Source organism: Rhinopithecus bieti, unplaced genomic scaffold, assembly GCF_001698545.2.
Source record: "Rhinopithecus bieti isolate Rb0 unplaced genomic scaffold, ASM169854v2 scaffold_64314, whole genome shotgun sequence".
Lineage (NCBI taxonomy): Eukaryota > Metazoa > Chordata > Mammalia > Primates > Cercopithecidae > Rhinopithecus > Rhinopithecus bieti.
In genome coordinates, this window is record NW_016824620.1 from 410,582 (window position 1) to 427,151 (window position 16,570).

The 16,570-nt window shown below is 41.2% G+C and overlaps 1 protein-coding gene across 1 annotated transcript in view; it reads left to right on the top strand.

Moving 5' to 3' along the window:
- The first annotated feature begins 78 nt into the window (after window positions 1-78).
- The window catches only part of PBRM1 (polybromo 1), a 154,888-nt gene continuing 138,396 nt past the window's right edge, over window positions 79-16,570 (top strand). The window contains 6 exon segments of the mRNA XM_017862427.1: window positions 79-162; window positions 3,528-3,669; window positions 3,937-4,062; window positions 6,032-6,184; window positions 7,096-7,193; window positions 14,232-14,335. Of these exon segments, the coding sequence (XP_017717916.1) occupies window positions 4,015-4,062; window positions 6,032-6,184; window positions 7,096-7,193; window positions 14,232-14,335 (403 nt within the window). The 5' untranslated portion in view covers window positions 79-162; window positions 3,528-3,669; window positions 3,937-4,014.

Sequence of the window (16,570 nt, forward strand, 5' to 3'; positions counted from 1 at the left end):
TTGCGGCGGCACCGGGAGGGGTAAGGGAGGTGAGGGCGGCGGGTGCCGGAGCGACGGCAGCGGCCGCGGCCGGAGGAGCAATAGCAGCAGCCGTGGCGGCCAGGGGGCGGGGCGCGGCGGTCGGTGACCGCGGCCGGGGCTGCAGGCGGGCGGAGCGGCTGGGTAAGGCCGGCCCAGGGCGGGTGGACGCTCCCCCTCGGTACAGCCCTGCGGGCCTTTGTGGGTGGGCCGGAGCGGGCGGGAGTCGCCGCGGGAGGCCCCGCCCCGCGCCGTGGGGACGCGCCGGTCGGGCCGGGCGCGCGGGGTTGGGCGGGGCGCGGCGGCGGGCCTTCCGATGGGCCCAGTAGCGTTGTCGCACCTGCCGGCAGGGACAAAGGCGCACTAAGGCCCGGAAACTCCCCGCCCTCCTCTTTCCCGCTCGTTGCGGGGCAGCTTCTAAGCTGTCAACGTTTCCCTCAGCCCCCAATACCAGTGACAGGTCGGGAAAGTCCTTCATTTCCTCCGTTGCTCAGGGCCTCTTTTTTTTTGTTGTTATTTCTTGGCGGTTCGACACAAACTCTTACTGATTTTCTTTCCGTATTTTTTCCGGGTGTTTTAATCAATGGGACTTGTATGTATAAGTAGAGGCCAGATATTTCAGCTTCTCAGCACCACAAAGAATCCGGGTTTTTGGGAACTGTGTATATTTCTTGGTTTGGGAAGCACAGTTTTGTTATTATAATAAGTTTTAATTTAAAGGGGCAGAAAGAGTTGCAAAAATACGAAAAAAGTCCTGAAAAATAAGTACACGGTATAGTGGATATAGAAATTCTTACAATAGTTATAGAAGCGTATGTTGAGGTAAAATGTTTTAACTTACTTTCCAACACATTAGGACTCTTGACAAATAATTTTAGGTGTTTTTTTTTCTCCATTTGGCTATGTGCTTTTCCCCAAAAAGTGCATATTGGACTCATGCACATAAAAGAGTAGCATAATTTTTGCTTTATTACTTACAGGTCGCCCATATTTGATTTTGAGCTCCAAAATGGAAGATTGGAAAATATGTTTTGAAGAGGTGTTTCAAATTAAAACAATAAAGAGTTATGTGTGGATGAATGGAAGGGCCTTGGCCGCTTTCTTTGGCTTTGGGAATGTACAAAATACCTCAAATGTTAATATCCTACCAAAATTCCCAAGATAAGTAAATTGTGGTATATCTGTATGATAGATTACTATCAAGTCATCAAACATCATGAGGAAGAATGTTGACTTGGAAGAATCTTCACTAAAACACAGGCTGTAAAATATGTGGTTTGTTAACATTTTGGTAAAAAATAATAGGTAACTAAGGCATAAATACCCAAAAACTGTGAATGACAACGTTAAACGTGGTTTTTTCTTGGAAGTAGATTTATAGGTGTTTTTTTCCTTTGAGTCCTGTTTTCAAAGATGTTGTTTTAGGCATGTATTGCTAAATATTACTAGAAATACAGGAGAGGGCTAAATTTCATAAACGGTTGAAATACACCGTTTGTCTATACTAAGTCGATATTCTTCTAGTTGCACATTATTAAGTATTCTTAACTGCCACTATAAATTATTGATTGTCAGACTCTTGAACTTGTAACTATAATCAAGGCCATTTTAAAACTTGGAATTGAACTCTGGAATCTGTCTTTCCTCTTCATGGAAAAACAAAATTGCTGAAGGGATGCTTACAGGTTTTTTTTTTTTTTTTTTTTTTTTTGGAAAAGGTCTCCCTTTTTTGCCTAGGGTGGGGTTCAGTAAAGTGATCATGGCTCACTGAAGCCTTGTGCTCCTAGGCTCAAGCAATCCTCTCACTTCAGCATCCTGAGTAGCTGGGATTACAGATGTGCAGCACCACACCCAGCTAATTTTTATTTTTGTAGAGACAAGGTCAATCTGTGTTGTCCAATCTGGTCTTGAACCCTCTGCCTCAAGCGGTCATCCTGCCTCAACCTCTCCAAGTGCTAGGATTACAGATATGAGACCCTGTGCCTGGCTGAGGCCTTATAAACTATGCAAAAAAAGCTTTTTTTTTTAAAATCGCCCCAAGTACCCTTTTTTTTTTTTTTTTTTTTTTTTTTGGAGACAGAGTCTTACTCTGTCCCCCAGCCTGGAGTGCAGTGGCAAGATCCTGGCTCACTGCAATCTCTGCCTCCCAGGTTCAAGCAATTCTCGTGCCTCACCCTTTCGAGTACCTGGGATTACAGGCCCATGCCACCACCTCGCCTAGCTAATTTTTTGTATTTTTTATAGAGATGGGGTTTCACCGTGTTGGCCAGGCTGGTCTTGAACTCCTTACCTCAGGTGATCTGCCCACCTCAGCTTCCTAAATTGCTGGGATTACAGGCATGAGCCACTGTGCCTGGCCCTAAGTGCACTTTTAATACATTTATTAAAAGATAAATTGAGCACCTAACCTATACCAAATACTGTTCTGTAAGACAGGTCTACAAAAATGAATATGCTGTTCCTGTGCCTGGGGAACTTGCAGAAGTGATTTCACTTTATGTTTTTTTTTTTTTTCTTGAGACAGGGTCTTGCTCTGTCGCCCAGACTGGAGTGCAGTGGTACGATCTTGGCTCACTGCAACCTCCGCCTCCTGGGTTCAAACAATTCTCGTGCCTCAGCCTCCCGAGTAGCTGGGTTTACAGGCATGCACTGCCTCACCCAGCTAATTTTTTTTTTTTTTTTTTTTTTTTGAGACAGTCCTGCTCTGTCGCTTAGGCTGGAGTGCAGTGGCGCCATCTTGGCTCACTGCAACCTCTGCCTCCCGGGTTCAAGTGATTCTCCTGCCTCAGTCTCCCGAGTAGCTGGGATTATAGGTGCATGCCACCATGCTCAGCCAATTTGTTTGTATTTTTAGTAGAGACGGAGTTTCACTGTGTTAGCCAGGATGGTCTTGATCTCCTGACCTCAGGTGATCCACCTGCCTCAGCCTCCCAAAGTGCTGGGATTACAGGCACGACCCACCACACCCAGCGTTACGTTCTTATTTTAGAGATGAAGAAACAGATCTGAGAGGCTATCACTCAGACGACATCAAGCTGATAATCAGAGGTGGAAGACTTAGGACTCCTATTCTGGTCTTATGAGCAAAGGTCCTGTTGTTTCTCCTACCTTATAACATTGCCCTTCTTGTTAAACTTTTAAAATATATTTTAAAATGTGTCCCATGGATAAGTAAATACTTGAAAATTATCCTTAAGTTGAAACTTTTTCTTGTCTTACCAAAGTAAATTAATGATTCAAGGATATTGTATCATCTGAATGACATACACATGCTGATAATTTATGTTTTTTGTCATTTGATTTTCAGTGGATTATTTATAAAAGTAATTCTGAACTCCTGCCAAAATGGTTGGCTTTTTTTTTTTTTTAACCTTGTCAAATTTTTATATAGTGTCTCCAATGCAGATAGGACGTTTGGAAATAAATGTTCTTTCTCTGAATTTTTTTTTTGTGGGGGAGGGTGTTTTCCAGACCTTTTGCTCACATGAGCCATTCTTGGTTTGTTCCAGCTTGCCAACACTTGGTGTCACATGTGAGCCTCCCACATGTATTCACTCTCCATTCCAGCTCTGTGATTGAACTCTGCTCTTATTGACTAGGGGGCAGTTGGGCAGGCATGCTTCATTCCTGGAATTGACAGTCATTCCTAATGTGAGTAAAGGGGAACCTCCATGAGACATCTTTAAACATATGAAAGCATTTGGTTTTAAAATGGAAGAACTGTCAGATACTGTTAGTGTCTGAGCCTTTGCAGAAGTTTGTTTGATAGATAAAAGAGAACTGATATGCTTGTTTTCTCCAGTTCTCTTTATCTTCCTTTAGCAGTTCTATTGGAATGTTTTCTATCTATTTGTACTCATTTTTACTCCTTCTGACCTTTCTTTTCTATTTCCCCCTTCTCTTGTTCTTCTTTTTCAGTTTTGAATATACTAACACTGAATCAGCACTTCTAAAGCCCTTCCTTCTCCCACTGGCTTCACTTGACTTTCAGACATAATGAGGAGACTGGCTTTTCGAGGCGCTGGTTGTGCTCTGGTAAAGCTGGTAAATTACTGATTATCTACACCCTTTCCCTTTTCTGTCCTTCCTTGACTTTTTCCTTCCACCTTTCTTAAATTTTTGTTATCCTTTCCATAAAGATTCCCTCCTTATGTTCATCAAATTCACTTGTCTTTGTCGTAGATTGTTTAACAGGGATTGATCCTTAATTTCTTTATCTTAATGAATTGAGGCTTGTTGATCAGCCTTTTATAAAAGGAACAAAAATCAGCAAAACTTGGCTAAGTTGTGGTTAAGCCTTTTGATGCTTTTAACTACTTTTAGCCAACTTCAAACTAATAATACTGTATAACAAACCGAAGCCTAGAGTAAGGAACATCATCATGGTAGATTTTGTTTTAAACAGCTTGTGGACTTCAGTTTGGAAAAAGAGATCTTAGACTTCTCTTTTTCCTTAATTGCTCACCAGGATTTTCAAATGTGATTGCTTTGCTCCTTCTGTTTCCTGGAGATCCCCAACTTTTCTTTCCATACTGCTGGCAACCAGAGCTCTCCTTCTAATCATTCAGCTGCTGGTGTCATATTGTCCTGAAATTCAGTGTTTCCATGTGCCCACAATTATGAGGTACTCTAGTTGTATGAGGTTCCTCATGATTGTAAGGCACATGGAAAAGCAGATGAGGTGCTGACTCAAGAAGTAAATATCTTGGGGCCTCTGAACCCCAGGCCTGCCTGACTACCTCAGGTACTGAAGGATCAATACCTTCAGTGTTGATGAGTGAAACTGGGATCTTTTTTTTCTTTTAGCTTTAGAAAAAGGCCTTTGACGGGCGGATCATGAGGTCAAGAGATCGAGACCATCCTGGCCAACATGGTGAAAACCCGTCTCTACTGAAAATACAAAAATTAGCTGGGCATGGTGGCACACACCAGTAGTCCCAGCTACTCGGGAGGGTGAGGCAGGAGAATCGCTTGAACCTGGGAGGCGGAGGTTGCAGTGAGCAGAGATCGTGCCACTGTACTCCAGCCTGGTGACAGAGCGAGACTCTATCTTAAAAAAAATAAAAATAAAGAAAAAGGCCTTTCAAATCACAATATACTATTTGATAGTATTGTTAGATTATATTACAATATAAACATTGCAGAACTTTCTTGGGTATATACTATATGTAGCAGATCATTTCAGTGGTTGCATTTCTTGTGTTATAAATAGTTACAGTTAAAAGTGTTAGAGTACGTCATATCACTAAAAGGAGATTAGTTTGAATTAACAGAAGAGTTTCGAAGGACAATTTGTACTTCTGTCTAGGTATAGCAAGTCTCATTAAGTGTTTTCCAGGGGTATGTCTTGTGGATCCTGCTTTAATGAATGGAGAACATTCATTTTCAGGGTATTAATTTTAGAGTACATCTAAAATGCTAGAAGGTTAATTGTCCTCTGTCCCCTTACCTTTTTGCACTACTCATTTGTCCTAGGCTCTACTTCTTGTTCTTTTCCACGTGATGGCCCGCCTAGCAAATGATCATAATTGTAAGGCACATGGAGAAGCAGATGAGGTGCTGACTCCAGAATTGGATACCTTGGGGCCTCTATACCCCAGGCCTGCCTGCCTGCCTCATGGGCTGAAGGCTTAATACCTTCAGCACACTATTGTACTACTACATGTAGGTTGGGAAACGGGAAACTCCAGTCTAGGGCAAATTTGGAGCCAGAAGTTGTTGAGTCACTCAAGATGGATGATACACAAATGAATATGCTTTTATTGAATTTGTCCCATCAAAATTGAAAGTATAACATTCTGGTAAGTGAAAGACTAAAACAAGGAAGTCCAGGGCTTAAAACACACACACACACACACACACACACACACACACACACACACACTTATAGCTAAACTACAACACGTTAAAATGTTCTCCTAAGTGAGCCAGGACTTTGGTGGCACGTGACCAGCTGAAGACTTGGTGACAGAGTCTATTTAAATGTAAGAACATGGCTAATTATTTCTTATAGAAGAAGTTGGATTCCATGGGTTCCAAGAGAAGAAGAGCTACCTCCCCTTCTAGCAGTGTCAGCGGGGACTTTGATGATGGGCACCATTCTGTGTCAACACCAGGCCCAAGCAGGAAAAGGAGGAGACTTTCCAATCTTCCAACTGTAGATCCTGTGAGTAACTTGGATTACATGGTTTCTGTGTGCTTTTCCCATGATTCCCCTATCTTCCCTTTAATGATAAAATTGGTACGATGCAAGGTGTCTCCACTTTTTTAAGATTCTCTTGATTGTCTTTTTTTATGAATATTATGTATTCAGCTAAGTCTTAGAGTAATAGTGTGATCTTATGAATAATTTCAGTATGTTACATCATATATTCGTTCAACAAATAACTGTGTGACTATCATGTGACAAGCACTGTTCTCATGGTTGGGATATAACCATGTGGGAAACAAGCCCATTTTTCACATGGAACTTAGATTCCAGGGCGGGCAGGGAGTAGAATATAAACAAGTAAACAAAGAATAATGTATCCTCAGCTAGTAATAAGTGCTAAGAGGAAAATTTTGGGTGATTTGGACTGTTTTGGCCTAAATTCCCTAGAAGAGAGTTCCAGACAGACAGAACCAGTGCAGAGAGGTTGGGTCAGGGATGAGTTTTGTGTGTCTTGGAGCAGTAGATGGTCAGGAAGGAGAAGGAAACTGGCAAGCTCCACCCGTTCAGAGTATGTAGGGCCCACACAAGCAATGTTTGGAGTTTAGATTTTATTTTCTGTGAAGTGAGAAACCCTTCTGTTGGATGGCTTTAAGCAAGAGAGTGATGAACTGATTTAGTTTAAAAGACAAAATCACCAGGAACATAAATCTGATGAAAGATACCAAAAAGTTAGTCAACTTGATTGTTTGAAAGGAGACATGGAGACATACTGTCACCATATTTCAGACTTTAGCATGTTTGGTAATATTGAGAGTCATCATATTTCTTCTCTACTTGTCTTTTATTGAAGAATAGAAAATAATTCTTACATCTACACTGGCTTTCTGTTCACGTTTTTAATGATTTTCTCCTTTGCTAATGTGTAGATTGCCGTGTGCCATGAACTCTATAACACCATCCGAGACTATAAGGATGAACAGGGCAGACTTCTCTGTGAGCTCTTCATTAGGGCACCAAAGCGAAGGTAAGTTGGAAGCACATCAGTACAGTTGGGGGGGATTTGGTCCAGAGTCCATGTTTATTAAAGTGTTTGGAAATTGAGCTTTTTATTGGCAGGAATGGCTTAAGTATACTGGGGTCCAATTTTAGTTTTTAGTAGTCAAGCCGTAGTGAAGCTTTTTTTAAATTAAAAATCTGTTTGAGCCAGGCACAGTAACATGCACCTATAATCCCACCTACTTGATTTTTTGAGCCAGGCACAGGAGCATGCACTTGTAATCCTAGCTGTTTGGGAGACTGAGGCAAGTGAATTGCTTGAGCCAAGGAGTTTGACACCAGCCTGGGCGACATAATGAGACCGTCTCTTAAAACAAAACAAAAGACCTATGCAGAAAGATCTCTTGAGGCCACAAATTTGAGACCAGCCTGGGCAACATAATGAGTCCCATCTCTACAAAAAAATTTTTTAAAATTAGTCAGGTGTGGTGGTGCTTACCTATAGACCCAGCTACTAGGGAGGCTGGGGTGGGAGGATTGTTTGAGCCCAGGAGTTTGAGGCTACAGTGAGCCATGAGTGTCACTGCACTCCAGCCTGGGTGATGGAGCAAGAGCTTGCCTAAAAATAAATATTTTAAAAAGAGTACTGGCTGGGTGCGGTGGCTCACGCCTGTAATCTCACCACTCTGGGAGGTCTAGGTGGACAAATCACCTGAGGCCAGGAGAGAAGACCAGCCTGGCCAACATGGCAAAACCCTGACTCTACTAAAAAATAAAAAAATTAGCCAACGCAAGGCTGGGCGCAGTGGCTCAAGCCTGTAATCCCAGCACTTTGGAAGGCCAAGGCGGGTGGATCACCTGAGGTCAGGAGTTCAAGACCAGCCTTGCCAACGTGGTGAAACACTGTACTAAAAATACAAGAATTAGCTGGGCTTGGTAGCAGACGCCTCTAATCCCAGCTACTTGGGACACTGAGGCAGGAGAATCGCTTGAACCTGGGAGGTGGAGGTTGCAGTGAGCCGAGATCGCACCGTTGCACTCCAGCCTGGATGACAAGAGTGAAACTCCATCTCAGAAAAAAACAACAAAAGCCGGGCATGGTGGTTGGCGCCTGTAATCCCAGCTACTTGGGAGACTGAGGCAGGAGAACTGCTTGAACCTGGGAGGCGGAGGTTGCAGTGAGCTAAGATCATGCCACTGTACTCCAGCCTGGGTGATAGAGCCATTCTGTAGGTTGCCTTTTCATTTTGTACGGTGTCCTTCATGTACAAAAGATTTTAATTTTCATAAAGTTTATGTCATCTTTTTCTTTTGTTGCCTGTGCCTTTGGTGTTGTATCCATGAAATGAATGCCAAATCCAGTATCATGAAGCTTTTCCCCTATGTTTTTGTGTTAATCAGGATTCTCTTGGACAGGACTAGGCTGCAAATTTTCCAAACTTTTATGCTCTGCTTCTTTTGTAAAACTGATTGCGTTAAACAGTACCCAACTCACCTCTTGAATGCTTTGCTGCTTAGACATTTCTTCTGCCAGATACCCTAAATCATCTTTCTCAAGTTCAAAGTTGCACAAATCTCTAGGGCAGGGGCAAAATGCCCCAGTCTCTTTGCTAAAACATAACAAAAGTCACCTTTACTCCAATTCCCAGCAAGTTCCTCATCTCCATTTGAGACCACCTCGGCCTGGACCTTATTGTCCATATTGTTATCAGGCTTTTGGTCAAAGCCATTCAAGTCTCTAGGAAGTTCCAAACTTTCCCACATTTTCCTGTCTTCTTCTGAGCCCTCCAAACTGTTCCATCCTCTGCCTGTTGTCCAGTTCCAAAGTTGTTTTCACATTTTTGGGTATCTTTTCAGCAGCGCCCAACTCTACTGGTACCAATTTACTGTATTAGTTCGTTTTCACACTGCTGATAAAAACATACCCAAGACTGGGAAGAAAAAGAGGTTTAACTGAACTTACAGTTCCATGTGACTGGGGAAGCCTCAGAATCATGGTGGGAGGTGAAAGGCACTTCTTACATCAGTGGCAAGAGAAAAATGAGCAAGAAGCAAAAGTGGAAACCCCTAATAAATCCATCAGATCTCTTGCAACTTAATCACTATCACAAGAATAGCATGGGAAAGACTGGCCCCCATGATTCAGTTACCTCCCGCTGGGTCCCTCCCACAGTATGTGGGAATTCTGGGAGATGCAATTCAAGTTGAGATTTGAATGGACACAGCACAACCATATCAGTTTTCCTCTAAGAGTTTTATAGTTTTAGCTCTTACATTTAGGCCTTTGATCCATTTTGAATTAATTTTTATAAGTAGTGTTTAGGTAAGGATCCAGCTTCGTTCTTTATATGTGTATATCCAGTTTTCCCAGCATCATTTGTTGAAAAGACTGTGCTTTTCTCACTGAATGGTTTTGGCACCTTTGTCAAAATTCGCTTGACCATGTATGTGAGGGTTATTTCTAGGCTCCATTCTATTCCATTTGTCCCTGTGTCTGTTTTTATACCAGTAGCACACATTTTGGCTACTGCAAGCAACATATTCAGTGGCAAAAGACTTAAAGCTTTTCCTCTAAGATCACGAACAAGACAGAGATGCCCACTTTCACCACTTCTATTCAACACCGTGTTCACTGTGGAATAAATCCCACTTGGTTATGGTATATAATCCTTGTAATATGTTGCTGAATTCAGTTTGCTAATATTTTATTGAGAAATTTTGCATCAGTGTTCATAAGGGATATGGATCAGTAGTTTTCTTGTAGTGTCTTTGTCTGGCTTTGGTATCAGGATAATGCTAGCGTCATAGAATAAGTTAGGACGTGATCTCTCTTCAGTTTTTTGGAAAAGTTTCATAAGGTTTGGTGTTAGTTTTTGAAATGTCTGATTAGAATTCATCAGTGAAGCTATCCGTCTAGGGCTTTTTCTTTGTGGGAGATTTTTTGTTAACTGATTTAGTGTCCTTACTAGTTGTAGGTTTACTCAGGCTTTGTATTTCTTTGGTAGGTTGTGTGTTTCTAGAAAATTATCCATTTCTTCTAGTTTATCTAATTTGTTAGCATACATGTTTTCCTAGAACTCTCTCATAATCCTTTTTATTTTTGTGGCATTGGTTGTAATGTCTCCTCTTTATGATTTTAGTTATTTGCATCTCTTTTCCCCCTTCCTTCTTCTCTCCCTCCCTCCTTCTTTCTGTCTTTTTTTGAGACAGGATCTTGCTTTGACACCCAGGCTGGAGTGCAGTGGCAATCACAGTTCAGTGCAGACTCAACCTCCTGGACTCAGGCAGTCCTATCACCTGCATGCCACTATACCTGGCAAATATATGTATTTTATATATGTGTATATTTACATAGTAAACATATAAAATATATATGCTACATATAATGTGTATTTTTATTCATATATGTAAAAATATGCTGGATTCTTACATAATACAACATACATATATTAAAAAATACGTATGTAATGTTAGGTAAGGAGATATATATAGAGATATATACATATATATACTTTTTTTTTTTTTTTTTTTTTTTGTGGAGACACGGTTTCCCTGTGTTGCCCAGGCTGGTGTCAAACTCCTGGGCTCAAGTGATCCCCTCCTACCTTGGCCTCCCAAAGTGCTAGGATCACAAGTGTGAGCCACCACACCCAGCCTCTCTTTTTTTTTTTTTTTTGAGACAGGGTTTCGCTCTTGTTGCCCAGGCTGCAGTGCAGTGGTGCGATCTCGATCATGGCTCACCACAACCTCCTCCTCCCGGGTTCAAGCAATTCTGCCCCAGCCTCCCGAGTAGCTGGGATTACAGGCATGCGCCACCACGCCCAGCTAATTTTGTATTTGTAATAGAGATGGGGTTTCTCTATGTTGGTCAGGCTGATCTTGAACTCCTGACCTTAGGTGATCCGCCCACCTTGGCCTCCCAAAGTGCTGGGATTACAGGCGTGAGCCACCGTGCCCAGCTCTTTCTTTCTTGGTTAATCTAGCTAAGGATTTACCAATTTTGTTGATCTTTCAAAAAAAAAAAAAACTTTAATTTTAAAATTGTTTTTCTGTTCTCTAATTTCATTTATCTGCATTCTATCTTTTTCTTTTTTTTTTTGGAGACAATGTCTTGCTCTGTTGCCCAGGCTGTAGTGCAGTGGCATGATCATGGCTCATTGCAGCCTCTGCCTTCTAGGTTCAAGCAATTTTTATGCTTCAGCCTCCCAGGTAGCTGGGATTATAGACGTGTGCCACTATGCCTGGCTAATTTTTGTATTTTTAGTAGAGGTTGGGTTTCACTTTGTTGCCCAGGCTGATCTTAAACTCGTGACCTCAAGTGATCTGTCCACCTCAGCCTCCCAAAGTGCTGGAATTACAGGCATGAGCTACTGCACTAGCCCTCCTTTCTATTTATTATCTACTGCTAGCTTTGGGCTTAGTTTGCTCTTCTTTAATTCCTTGAGAGTGAAGCTTTTCTTTTCTTTTTTTTTTTTTTTTTTTTTTTTTTTTTTTTTTTTTGAGATGGAGTCCTGCTCTCTTGCCCAGGCTGGAGTGCAGTGGCACAGTCTTGGCTCACTTCAACTTCCACCTCCTGGGTTCAAGTGATTCTCCTGCCTCAGCCTCCTGAGTAGCTGGGATTACAGGCATACACCACTATGCCTGGCTAATTTTTTTTGTACTTTTATTAGAGACAGGGTTTCGCCGTATTGGCCAGGCTGGTCTCGAACTTCTGACCTAACTTCTTGACCTCAGGTGATCCACCTGCCTCGCCTCCCCAAAGTGCTGGGATTAACAGGCTTGAGCCACTGCGCCTGGCTGAGAGTGAAGCATATTTTTTAAATTATTTAATTTTTTTGTTTCATTTTTTTTTTTAACACCTGGTTCACACAGTCTGTATAAAAATTAATAGTTCTTATGGCTGGGCGCGGTGGCTCATGCCTGTAATCCCATCACTTTGGGAGGCCGAGGTGAGTGGATCACTTGAGGTCAGGAGTTCAAGACCAGCCTGGCCAACATGGTGAAACCCCATCTCTACTAAAAATGCAAAAATTAGCCAGGCGTGATGGTAGATGCCTGTAATCCCAGGTACTTGGGAGGTTGAGGTGGGACAATTGCTTGAACCCGGGAGGTGGAGGTTACAGTGAGCTGAGGTCGCACCGCTGCACTCCAGCCTGGACAACAAGAGCAAAACTCCATCTCGAGAAAATTAAAAATTCATAAAAAAATTTTTTTAGTTCTTAAGACAGTATTGAAGTTGTCACAGTGGTGTTTAAAAGGGATCAGTTTTTTAAATTACACAGAGAGTTATCTTGCACACACCTTCCTATGGAAGGTATGTTCCGCTAACTAGAACATCTTTCCTCTCTTGCTGTCAAAATATAATCACTATTCTCTTCAAAACTCTGGCAATTGGCCAGACGTGGTGGCTCATGCCTGTAATCCCAACACTTTGGGAGCCCGAGGCAGGTGGATCACCTGAGTTCAGGAGTTCAAGACCAGCCTGACCAACATGGAGAAACCCCATCTCTATTAAAAATACAAAATTAACCGGTTGTGGTGACGTGCGCCTATAATCTCAGCTACTCGGGAGGCTGAGGCAGGAGAATCACTTGAACCCAGGAGGCAGAGGTTGCCGTGAGCCAAGATCACGCCATTGCACTCCAGCCTGGACAACAAGAGTGAAACTCTGACTCAAAAAAAAAAAAAAAAAGCCAAAAAAACCCATCTGGGAATTGAAGTTATTTGTTCTGAAAACATATATGAGAGTGTTAGAAAACTGGTCCCCAAATATTTCCACATTCTAATCCCTGAAACCTGTGAATATATTGTGTTACATGGCAGAGGGGAATTAAGTTTGCTAATCAGCTGATCTTGATTTGGAGCGGTTATCCTGGATTATCCATGTGGGTCCAGTGTAATCACAAGGGTCCTTAAATGGGGAAGAGGGAGACAAGTTCAGTCAGAGATTTGAAGATGCTGTACTGCTGGCTCTGAAGATGGAGGAAGGAGACTACAAGCCAAGGAATGCAGGTGAGCTCTAGAAGCTGAAAAAGGCGAGGAAACCTTTTTCACTAGATGCTCTGTACTAGACATCCAGAGGGCATGCAGCCCTGCCAATACCTTGATTTTAGACCAGTGAGACCCATTTTGGACTTCTGACCTTTAGAACTAATATAATAAATGTGTTTTGTTTTAAGCCTTCAAGTTTGTGGTAATTTGGTACAGCAGCTGTAGAAAGCTGTGAGTTAACTAAAGATTTAGATTCCTTCATGATTGTTAATGCTACAGTAGGTAGCTACCAAGCTGTAAGTTGAACTGGAGACAAATTTCTCACCTCAAGGAGTGAGCCACTGAGAGTGCAGTGTCATCATTCTGAATTAGGAGAGCCCTGTAAATTAGCAAATTAGCCATGGCCAAAAAGGAAGCATTGTTTTTAAAATGAGGTAACTGTCTCCATATTTGAGTTGGTTTATCAGTAATAGTCTTCTGAAAGTTATTTAATTAGCATAAAATAATAAAAACATGTATTTATTGTTTGCCACATTCTAGACACAATACCAAGCATTTTCCCGACCATATCTTATTTAAAATTCCGAGTTATCCCAGTTTATAGGTGAGAACTTGCACAAGTTCTTGTAACTACTAAAAGATAACTGTTGTTGAGACTAAGGTCGTTCTGACTCCAAAGCCTATGCTCTTAACCATTATGTGGTATAGAGTAGCAGCATCATACTGAAGTATACAAAACACCTTTTATAGAAGATACCGTCCCTCTGCTGCCTCCTTTTCACTGGCAGGCTAGTGCTGAGGGGCAGAGGATACACACCTTGGGTGCTGGACCACTGTTACGTTACAACCTCAAAGATAATGTGGCTTTCTCTGACGTACCTCTGTGGAATGTGTATTTTTTCTCAAGTATTTATGAGAATTAGTATTGCTCAGAGCTACACAATTTGTGAATACCTTTTTGATACTTTGTTTTAGTTACTTTATTAGTCTGCTTTGTACTAGGACATCCAAATCAACAATGGCTGAAACAAAAGAGAAATTTCTTTCTCTTGTGTAAAAGTTCTGTTCTGTGAAGTTGTCGAGGTACAAGTATTAGCCAACTCTATTCTGCGGTCTTTGTGGTATCACCCTTGCCTGCACGGTCTGAGATGACTCACTACCACAACTACCTTCCAGCCAGTATGGAAAAATAATGAGTGTTAAGGACATGACTTGGATGTGACACACTTCAGCTCTCATATTGGCTAGAACCTAGCTGCAGTGAGGCTGGAGAATAAATATGGTCTTTAAGGTTTTGTTTTATTTTGTTTTGTTTTCCTTAGAGACAAGGTTTCGCCATGTCACATAGGCTGGAATGCAGGCTACTCACAAGCACCATCTTTCCACACTACAGCTTTGACCTCCTGGACTCACGCAGTCCTCCCTCAGCCTCCCAAGTAGCTGGGACTATAGGCATGCAACACCATGCTGGCTGAGAATATGGTCTTATTAGTAGCCATGCAGCAGCTTAGAATGCTGTCATCCTGGGAAGAAGGGAGAATGGGGTATGGAGTAGCCCACAGGCTCTCTGCACACCAGGGCTAGTGTTTCTCATTATTCTGATTAAAACTTTGCGTTTTGGCTGTTTTGCAGCTGTATGCCAGACTGCCCTCACCTATTGTTTAAAGAGAAAAGTTGTTTTGAAAGAACATGCAATATAATCCTGTTTATGTTAAATTTGGTTTGTGCATACATGTGCCTATAGAGAAGTCTGGAAGAATGTGTAAAAATGCAAATAGTGCTGTTTATTCTGGATTATAAGGATGATTCTTACTTTTGATGGTTTTCTGTATGTTTGATTTCAGTGGAAAAAATTAGTACTGTTAGAAATTAGAACTATTTCATTTTGAAATGGGGGGACCCTGTTTTGACCATATGACATAGAGTGAGAGGTTGGTATCCTGATTTTTCTTTTGTCTTTGTGGTAATTCTAAAAATGTTTGTGAGGAACCTTGTAGCATTGATTCTGGGGGATAGTGTCCATTCTAGGCACATGTCCTCATTGAATTCTCAATTGTCTACAGATACTACAGATAATCCCCTTAGCTTGAGACACTGCTGGGGTCCTGCCTCGGCAAAGAGCACTGGACTGTTGGTCCAGTAAGCCCAGATGGAGAGGACCATCTTGGATATCAAGTTATCAAAGCCCTAATGTTTGCTGTGAGAAGGTTCCTTAATACCACTGACAACATCAGTATTCTTTCTGCTTTTTCTCTGATATCTCAATATTCTGATTTTTTTGGTTGAAAAAAGTTTCATATAAGTGGACCTGCACAGTTCAGTGGTCAACTGTACTGTATTAACATTCACATCCTGATTTTGGTGGTTGAGCTGTGGTCCTTGTTTGTGAGAAACAAACACTAAATTATCAGGCATGATAGGGCATCATGTCAGAGCTTATTCAAATGGTTCAGAAAAAAGTACTATTTTTGCAACTTTTATGTCAGAATACAAATTTAAAAATAATTTAAATATGCGTAATAAAAGAATGGCTATAACTTGTCAGCTAAGGTTTCAAGGGAGATTTAAGCCTTAATCGCCATGATGTTATTTGTAATAACTTAATCTCTTACACATGTAGAATGGGGCTGAATACCTACCCCTGTGGGAGAATTGAGAAAATAGTCACGTCGTTTTTCAGGTTTACTTGTTTCATGGAACTTCATTTGAAGAAAGTCAGAAAAAATACTAAACATCCATGAACCCTAAACCCAAGAAGTTATTTTGGGAACTTAAGAAATTGTCATTAAAATTACTTAAGGAATTAAATAAATTACTTAATTATTTTAAGAAATTTTGTCATTGTAATTACCTCCAAAATTTCTTGTGTGTTCCTCACTACCCCTCTCCTTCAAGGTATAACTACAAAGCCAAATTTTGTATTTCTTAGTCCCATGCTTTTTTTTTTCCTAAGAGTTTGGTTGTGTTTAGATGTATCTGATGTCCATTCATCTTTGTTAAGCTACTTAAGCCAAGGGCTCATCTTCGTCCTTTGTAATTTTAGTAATTGGTATTAAAGCAGCATTTATAATAGGCATTTGATAGTACTTGGCAGAAAAAATTTATGTGGTCACTTACTGAAGAAAGAGTCCATTTTGTAAGTTTATAAAGAGAGTTGAGACATATATCTGTTTTCACACTTTTGAGCACTATGAATGGTAAATCATCTTCATCTATAAAAGATGCCATTGACACAGGTTTAGCGTTGATGCCCTAAACGTTAAATATTTAGCATAGAAAAGATCATCACAGGTGTTAATTTAGGTTTTTATATCATTAACATATGTTTTGAAAAGGGAATGCATGGGCATCTTGCTTTTTTTACTCCCTTTTAGTTCTAATGTGAGTTTGATGGTGGAATTTTTTTTTTTTTTT